Source organism: Salvelinus namaycush, unplaced genomic scaffold (genome assembly GCF_016432855.1).
Source record: "Salvelinus namaycush isolate Seneca unplaced genomic scaffold, SaNama_1.0 Scaffold670, whole genome shotgun sequence".
Classification (NCBI taxonomy): Eukaryota; Metazoa; Chordata; class Actinopteri; order Salmoniformes; family Salmonidae; genus Salvelinus; species Salvelinus namaycush.
In genome coordinates this window covers 22,565-32,500 of record NW_024061387.1, presented here as the reverse complement: position 1 = coordinate 32,500, position 9,936 = coordinate 22,565, and the positions used below count along the sequence as shown (strand labels likewise).

Here is a 9,936-nt window from a genome sequence, read left to right as displayed (position 1 = left end):
GAGTTTGTGTGGCCTACCACTTAGCGGTTGAGCCGTTGTTGCTCCTAGACGTTTCCACTTCACAATAACAGCACTTACAGTTGACCGGTGGCAGCTCTAGCAGGGCAGAAATTTGACAAACTGACTTGTTGGAAAAGTGGCATCCTATGACGGTGCCACTTTGAAAAGTCCCTGAGCTCTTCTGTGAGTTTGTGTGGCCTACCACTTAGCGGTTGAGCCGTTGTTGCTCCTAGACGTTTCCACATCACAAATAACAGCACTTACAGTTGACCGGTGGCAGCTGACTTGTTATGACGCAGTGTCACGTTGAAAGTCACTGAACTCTTCAATACGGGACATTCTACTGCCGATGTTTGTCTATGGAGATTGCATGGCTGTGTGCTCGATTTAAAAAAAAACTGCCAGCAATGGGTGTGGCTGAAATAGCCAAATCCACCAATTTGAAGGGGTGTCCACACTCTGCTGTATATATATAGTGTATGAAGGGGTGTCCTCATACTGCTGTATATATGTAGTGTATGAAGGGGTGTCCACATACTGCAGTATATATAGTATATGAAGGGGTGTCCACACTCTGCTGTATATATATAGTGTATGAAGGGGTGTCCACATACTGCTGTATATATGTAGTGTATGAAGGGGTGTCCACATACTGTTGTATATATATAGTGTATGAAGGGGTGTCCACATACTGCTGTATATATAGTGTATGAAGGGGTGTCCTCATACTGCTGTATATATAGTGTATGAAGGGGTGTCCACATACTTTTGTATATATATAGTGTATGAAGGGGTGTCCACATACTTTTGTATATAGTGTATAATGAGCATCAGAGCCTTGGTTTGGCTGTGGTTATATTTTATATTCTCTAAACGGTCTCTTTTTGCAGCATCGTGTGGAGTACATATATATTATTGCGGCTGTTGATGTTGTTGTACTGGGTCACAGACAGACATGATTTTAAAGGGATACAATTGCATCAATTACCAAATTAAAAAAATATACAAAAAATTGGATGCCATAGTTGATTTGAAATCCATCTCTTCATTGTGGAAAACAGACGCAGACAAGACTTAACAGGTATCATTTTTTTTTTTTACGTATATAAAGAAATAATACAATAATTGGAGTATGTTTTTGATTTGAAATCCGTGTTGTTATTGATACAGGGTGTTAGAATCAGATCTGGTTAATAATCCAATCAGAGGAAGGATTTCACATGAGCCTTTAAATCAATGTACTCTTTTAAATCGTAAAGGTTTCCAATTGTGTTCATTCACAACAAAAAAATTATATATATATATATTTTAACATCTATTATACAACTATTTTAATATTCTAATTTTCATGATTTATTTTTATGATTCATTTTTTGACTGTCAGTTTTGCCATTTATAAAAGTGTTATTCAATGTGTTTCTATGAGCTATAGTAGTAAAGGATAAATTCTCTCTATATATATTTATATATATATATATATATTGATTTTGAATTTAAGGACACCTGTAGGTAAAAAAAATATACATATATATAAATATATATAAATATATAAATACAGTATATATATTTAAATACCTACAGGTGTCCTTAAATTCAAAATCAAATACCTAAATGATTCATGGGATGACTATCTTAAAACAATTCTATATGTTAGTTTAGTAGAACCATCTTAAAACAATTCCATATGTTAGTTTAGTAGAACCGTCTTAAAACAATTCCACATGTTAGTTTAGTAGAACCATCTTAAAACAATTCCATATGTTAGTTTAGTAGAACCATATTAAAACAATTCCACATGTTAGTTTAGTAGAACCATCTTAAAACAATTCCATATGTTAGTTTAGTAGAACCATATTAAAACAATTCCATATGTTAGTTTAGTAGAACCATCTTAAAACAATTCCACGTGTTAGTTTAGTAGAACCCCCTCCCCAACTGCTTACACTTTCAGGGGTTAATTGCTTAATTAACTCAGGAACCACACCTGTGCGGAATCCTCTGCTTTCAATACACTATGTATCCCTCATATACTCAAGGGTTTCCTTTATTCTGGCAGTTACCTGTACTCGTCCAATAATTACGTTGTTCTCTGTTTCTATTCCTGGTCTGACCTCAAGCCAGCGTGGCTGTGATCTGCTGGGCAGTTTAAGTAAAGTGTCCCTCATCCTGTGCTGAGTCTTGAGTGGATTGACGACCCTCTCCATCTCAGAGCCTTGAGTGGATTGACGACCCTCTCCATCTCAGAGTCTTGAGTGGATTGACGACCCTCTCCATCTCAGAGCCTTGAGTGGTTTGACGAGAGAGACTTGACCTCTTATTAAGCCAATGGCCTCTACATTCTACGTGCAGCCCGTCACACACACACACACACACACACACACACACACACACACACACACACACACACACACACACACACACACACACACACACACACACACACACACACACACACACACAATCTCTCTGAATGACTGTCACTGTCTCTCCCATTATGCTGTAGCAGATGCTTCATGGTTTAAATGGCCGTTGGATTTATTCTATGAACAATGGGAGTCGTCTCTTACGTGCTTTTTGGTCATTATTGCTATTGTGACATCATCATTAACATCTTCATCCGCCAGGCAGCGTCTGAAATGGCACCCTTTCCCCCTATATAGGGTACTACTTTAGACCAGAGTCCTATGGCACCCTTTCCCCTATATAGGGTACTACTTTAGACCAGAGGCCTATGGCACCCTTTTTCCCCTATATAGGGTACTACTTTAGACCAGAGTCCTATGGCACCCTTTCCCCCTATATAGGGTACTACTTTAGACCAGAGTCCTATGGCACCCTTTCCCCTATATAGGGTACTACTTTAGACCAGAGGCCTATGGCACCCTTTTTCCCCTATATAGGGTACTACTTTAGACCAGAGTCCTATGGCACCCTTTCCCCTATATAGGGTACTACTTTAGACCAGAGGCCTATGGCACCCTTTTTCCCCTATATAGGGTACTACTTTAGACCAGAGTCCTGTGGCACCCTTTTTCCCCTATATAGGGTACTACTTTAGACCAGAGTCCTGTGGCACCCTTTCCCCTATATAGGGTACTACTTTAGACCAGAGTCCTATGGCACCCTTTTTCCCTATATAGGGTACTACTTTAGACCAGAGTCCTATAGAATCCTATTCCCTACATAGTGCACTACTTTAGACCAGATTTCTATGGGGGGAATAGGGTTCCATTTCAGGGCCCCACTGTTCTCTACATAGTGCACTACTTTAGACCAGAGTCCTATGGGGGGAATAGGGTTCAATTTCAGGGCCCCACTGTTCTCTACATAGTGCACTACTTTAGACCAGAGTCCTATAGAACCCTATTCCCTACATAGTGCACTACTTTAGACCAGAGTCCTATAGGGGGAATAGGGTTCCATTTCAGGGCCCCACTGTTCTCTACATAGTGCACTACTTTAGACCAGAGTCCTATAGGGGGAATAGGGTTCCATTTCTATGCCCCACTGTTCTCTACATAGTGCACTACTTTAGACCAGAGTCCTATGGGGGGAATAGGGTTCCATTTCAGGGCCCCACTGTTCTCTACATAGTGCACTACTTTAGACCAGAGTCCTATGGGGGGAATAGGGTTCCATTTCAGGGCCCCACTGTTCTCTACATAGTGCACTACTTTAGACCAGAGTCCTATGGGGGGAATAGGGTTCCATTTCAGGGCCCCACTGTTCTCTACATAGTGCACTACTTTAGACCAGAGTCCTATGGGGGGAATAGGGTTCCATTTCAGGGCCCCACTGTTCTCTACATAGTGCACTACTTTAGACCAGAGTCCTATGGGGGGAATAGGGTTCCATTTCAGGGCCCCACTGTTCTCTTATCTCCATCAGGTTTCAATCAAGTAAGAGCTAAGATCAAGTCAAATGCCCCACGTTACATTTAATAATACGATGCTTTTAGATAAATGACTGCCAGTATTGTGTGTGATGTTGAGCCATATGAAGTAAATTATTATTTTTGTTGTTGTTGCCTGATGCCTGTTTGGGTTTATTTTGTTTATCCATATTCTGTTTTTCTTTTGTTTTGTTTTTCCACTATTTAAAAAAAATAATCAGGTTTTCTCTCTCACACTTACATTTATTGAATTTAAAAACCGTAGAAACCAACAGATGTTACAAGGCCACCATAACGGACATGGATGTGGAAAGACACAGAGAAGAAAAAACATTTCTGGATTCATTCATGACATCATTTCTAAATTGTTTTCCTTTTATCTTGGGATTTTTATTTCATTTTTTATCCCTCCATACTAATTTAATTCATTTATTATGACCCCCCCACTGTTATTGATGTCTGGATATTATGGAGTGGGCAGTGGGGAAAAGGGTTTAGCGATGGTTGGCATGGTGACCTTTGATTGTGGAAGCTAAAAGATTAGAAGGAAATCAATTTGAGTCATTAGTTCACAGAAGATACGGTTTTATTCTGCCTCCTTTTCAGCTTCAAGTTTCACAGAAATGGTTCGGTCCAGGGGACGATTTAACCCTGTACAGAAATGGTTTAGTCCAGGGGACGATTTAACCCTGTACAGAAATGGTTTGGTCCAGGGGACGATTTAACCCTGTACAGAAATGGTTTGGTCCAGGGGACGATTTAACCCTGTACAGAAATGGTTTGGTCCAGGGGACGATTTAACCCCGTACAAAAATGGTTTGGTCCAGGGGACGATTTAACCCCGTACAGAAATGGTTTGGTCCAGGGGACGATTTAACCCTGTACAGAAATGGTTTGGTCCAGGGGACGATTTAACCCCGTACAGAAATGGTTTGGTCCAGGGGACGATTTAACCCTGTACAGAAATGGTTTGGTCCAGGGGACGATTTAACCCCGTACAGAAATGGTTTGGTCCAGGGGACGATTTAACCCCGTACAGAAATGGTTTGGTCCAGGGGACGATTTAACCCGGTACAGAAATGGTTTGGTCCAGGGGACGATTTAACCCTGTACAGAAATGGTTTGGTCCAGGGGACGATTTAACCCTGTACAGAAATGGTTTGGTCCAGGGGACGATTTAACCCTGTACAGAAATGGTTTGGTCCAGGGGACGATTTAACCCCGTACAGAAATGGTTTGGTCCAGGGGACGATTTAACCCTGTACAGAAATGGTTTGGTCCAGGGGACGATTTAACCCTGGACAGAAATGGTTTGGTCCAGGGGACGATTTAACCCCGTACAGAAATGGTTTGGTCCAGGGGACGATTTAACCCCGTACAGAAATGGTTTGGTCCAGGGGACGATTTAACCCAGTACAGAAATGGTTTGGTCCAGGGGACGATTTAACCCTGGACAGAAATGGTTTGGTCCAGGGGACGATTTAACCCTGTACAGAAATGGTTTGGTCCAGGGGACGATTTAACCCTGTACAGAAATGGTTTGGTCCAGGGGACGATTTAACCCTGTACAGAAATGGTTTGGTCCAGCGGACGATTTAACCCTGTGCAGAAATGGTTTGGTCCAGGGGACGATTTAACCCCGTACAGAAATGGTTTGGTCCAGGGGACGATTTAACCCTGTACAGAAATGGTTTGGTCCAGGGGACGATTTAACCCTGTACAGAAATGGTTTGGTCCAGGGGACGATTTAACCCCGTACAGAAATGGTTTGGTCCAGGGGACGATTTAACCCCGTACAGAAATGGTTTGGTCCAGGGGACGATTTAACCCCGTACAGAAATGGTTTGGTCCAGGGGACGATTTAACCCTGTACAGAAATGGTTTGGTCCAGGGGACGATTTAACCCTGTACAGAAATGGTTTGGTCCAGGGGACGATTTAACCCTGTACAGAAATGGTTTGGTCCAGGGGACGATTTAACCCTGTACAGAAATGGTTTGGTCCAGGGGACGATTTAACCCTGTACAGAAATGGTTTGGTCCAGGGGACGATTTAACCCAGTACAGAAATGGTTTGGTCCAGGGGACGTTTTAACCCTGTACAGAAATGGTTTGGTCCAGGGGATGATTTAACCCTGTACAGAAATGGTTTGGTCCAGGGGACATTCAGCCCTGTACAATCAGAGAGAGATACACATTGGCAAATGGAAAAGGCAAAATATATTTTGATGGAGGGAAAATAACACACACACACACATACACATACACACACACACACACACACACACACACACACACACACACACACACACACACACACACACACACACACACACACACACACACACACACACACACACACACACACACACACACACCAACAGTATCCCTGCGGAGAGAAGTGAGCAGCGCCAGTCAACAGATTAGTCCTTCCCAGGTTTTGTGTTCAGGCAGATCGTTGCGACGGTATATTCTGACCCCGCGTCTCTGCCTGTCCTTCACCTCTGAAACAAGGTTCCACGTTCCAATCTTCCTGATGCAGTTTTACAACGTGTGAAATAGCAGCGCTCGATTCTCTTTAACTCTGCCTGCCGTCCCAAATGGCTCCCGATTCCCTATTTAGTGCACTACTGTTGACCAGAGCCTTATGACATCACTCTATAGAGAATAGGATTCCGTTTGGGTTCACCAAACCACTATGGCTGCTGGCACCACGGTATGCAGTAAAAAGGTGCTTTAGTTAATAGGAAAGTGGCTTGTACACTACCACACATACACACACACACACACACACGACACACACACACACACACACACACACACACACACACACACACACACACACACACACACACACACACACACACACACTAGGAAAGTGGCTTGTACACTACCACACACATACACACACACACGTATACACACAAACGTATGCACACACACACATACACACAAACACATACACACACACACAAACACATACACACACAGACACAGGAAGCAGTGTCTTGGTGCTTGGTTGTGGAGGGATGGAGGTTGTACTTACTAAATGGACCCTTTGGAGGGACAGCGAACATTTAACACCGGGGTCAGGGACTGGTAATGAGATTTATGGGAAGAACAAGGGAGGTAGAGAGGGATCGAGTGAGGGAGGGAGGGAGGGAGGGAGGTAGAGAAGGAATGAGGGAGGGGAGGGGGAGGGAAGGTAGAGAGGGAAAGAGGGAGGGTGAGAGGGAACGAGGGAAGGAGAGAGAGAGGAACAGAAGGAGAAGCGTGTGACAGGACATTCTGAGAGGGGGATACGTGCAGGGTGGCTGGTACTATTGTCCTGATAGGCCTGACCCCTGACCCAACAGGTAATGAGGAACCTGTTCGGTACCTTGACCAGACACACTTCCTGTTACCCCCTAACCCGCTCAACCCCATTCTATTGAACAGACACACTTCCTGTTACCCCCTAACCCGCTCAACCCCATTCTATTGACCAGACACACTTCCTGTTACCCCCTAACCCGCTCAACCCCATTCTATTGACCAGACACACTTCCTGTTACCCCCTAACCCGCTCAACCCCATTCTATTGACCAGACACACTTCCTGTTACCCCCTAACCCGCTCAACCCCATTCTATTGACCAGACACACTTCCTGTTACCCCCTAACCCGCTCAACCCCATTCTATTGACCAGACACACTTCCTGTTACCCCCTAACCCGCTCAACCCCATTCTATTGACCAGACACACTTCCTGTTACCCCCTAACCTGCTCAACCCCATTCTATTGAACAGACACACACTTCCTCCTACTCTTCCCTCTTGTTGAGTCTGTCAGGACTTCCTTCTTCTGTGTCTGGATAGAGGAGGTCACTAGAGTGAAGTCACACCTCTGTGTCTGGACAGAGGAGGTAACAAGAGTGAAGTCACACCTCTGTGTCTGGACAGAGGAGGTGACAAGTGTCTGGATAGAGGAGGTAACAAGAGTGAGGTCACACCTCTGTGTCTGGATAGAGGAGGTCACTAGAGTGAAGTCACACCTCTGTGTCTGGACAGAGGAGATCACAAGTGTCTGGATAGAGGAGGTCACAAGAGTGAAGTCACACCTCTGTGTCTGGATAGAGGAGGTCACTAGAGTGAAGTCACACCTCTGTGTCTGGACAGAGGAGGTGACAAGTGTTTGGACAGAGGAGGTCACAAGTGTCTGGACAGAGGAGGTCACAAGAGTGAATTCACACTTCTGTGTCTGGATAGAGGAGGTCACTAGAGTGAAGTCACACCTCTGTGTCTGGACAGAGGAGGTGACAAGTGTCTGGATAGAGGAGGTCACAAGAGTGAAGTCACACCTCTGTGTCTGGACAGAGGAGGTGACAAGTGTCTGGATAGAGGAGGTCACAAGAGTGAAGTCACACCTCTGTGTCTGGACAGAGGAGGTGACAAGTGTCTGGATAGAGGAGGTCACAAGAGTGAAGTCACACCTCTGTGTCTGGACAGAGGAGGTGACAAGTGTCTGGATAGAGGAGGTCACAAGAGTGAAGTCACACCTCTGTGTCTGGATAGAGGAGGTCACTAGAGTGAAGTCACACCTCTGTGTCTGGACAGAGGAGGTGACAAGTGTTTGGACAGAGGAGGTAACAAGAGTGAAGTCACACCTTTGTGTCTAGACAGAGGAGGTGACAAGTGTCTGGATAGAGGAGTTCACAAGAGTGAAGTCACACCTCTGTGTCTGGATAGAGGAGGTCACTAGAGTGAAGTCACACCTCTGTGTCTGGACAGAGGAGATCACAAGTGTCTGGATAGAGGAGGTCACAAGAGTGAAGTCACACCTCTGTGTCTGGACAGAGGAGGTCACAAGAGTGAAGTCATGCCTCTGTGTCTGGACAGAGGAGATCACAAGTGTCTGGATAGAGGAGGTCACAAGAGTGAAGTCATGCCTCTGTGTCTGGATAGAGGAGGTCACTAGAGTGAGGTCACACCTCTGTGTCTGGACAGAGGAGGTGACAAGTGTCTTGATAGAGGAGGTCACAAGTGTCTGGATAGAGGAGGTAACAAGAGTGAGGTCACACCTCTGTGTCTGGATAGAGGAGGTCACTAGAGTGAAGTCACACCTCTGTGTCTGGATAGAGGAGGTGACAAGTGTCTGGATAGAGGAGATCACAAGAGTGAAGTCACGCCTCTGTGTCTGGATAGAGGAAGTCACTAGAGTGAAGTCACACCGCTGTGTCTGGACAGAGGAGGTGACACGTGTCTGGATAGAGGAGGTCACAAGAGTGAAGTCACACCTCTGTGTCTGGACAGAGGAGGTGACAAGTGTCTGGATAGAGGAGATCACAAGAGTGAAGTCACGCCTCTGTGTCTGGATAGAGGAGGTCACTAGAGTGAAGTCACGCCTCTGTGTCTGGACAGAGGAGATCACAAGTGTCTGGATAGAGGAGATCACAAGAGTGAAGTCACACCTCTGTGTCTGGACAGAGGAGGTCACAAGAGTGAAGTCATGCCTCTGTGTCTGGACAGAGGAGATCACAAGTGTCTGGATAGAGGAGGTCACAAGAGTGAAGTCATGCCTCTGTGTCTGGATAGAGGAGGTCACTAGAGTGAGGTCACACCTCTGTGTCTGGACAGAGGAGGTGACAAGTGTCTTGATAGAGGAGGTCACAAGTGTCTGGATAGAGGAGGTCACATGAGTGAAGTCACGCCTCTGGAGGTGTAACTATTTATAGGTCTACAGTAGGTCATTTCCGTGTTGAAATAGAAGGTAACAGTCTGTATAGAGCGTGTTTGGTCCTCTGGATTTATGGTCTGCGGTAATGGTGTGTGTGTGTTTGTGTGTGTGTGTGTGTGTGTTTGTGTGTGTGGTTTAGTGTGTGTGTGTTTGTGTGTTTTAGTGTGTGTGTGTGTGTGGTTTAGTGTGTGTGTGTTTGTGTGGTTTAGTGTGTGTGTGTGTGTTTGTGTGTGTGTGGTTTAGTGTGTGTGTGTGTTTTAGTGTGTGTGTGTGTTTGTGTGTGTGTGGTTTAGTGTGTGTGTGTGTGTTTGTGTGTGTGTGGTTTAGTGTG

The 9,936-nt window shown here is 44.9% G+C and overlaps 1 protein-coding gene across 1 annotated transcript in view; it reads right to left on the bottom strand.

The window, feature by feature from the left end:
* The window catches only part of LOC120042394 (pheromone-regulated protein PRM7-like), a gene marked incomplete at its 5' end in the record, with an annotated part of 22,016 nt that extends 12,471 nt beyond the window's left edge, over positions 1-9,545 (bottom strand). Inside the window, 2 exons of the mRNA XM_038987229.1 lie at positions 7,687-8,477; positions 8,586-9,545. Of these exons, the coding sequence (XP_038843157.1) occupies positions 7,687-8,477; positions 8,586-9,545 (1,751 nt within the window). The remainder of the gene's footprint in view (positions 1-7,686; positions 8,478-8,585) is intronic.
* Between the last annotated feature and the right edge of the window lie 391 nt (positions 9,546-9,936).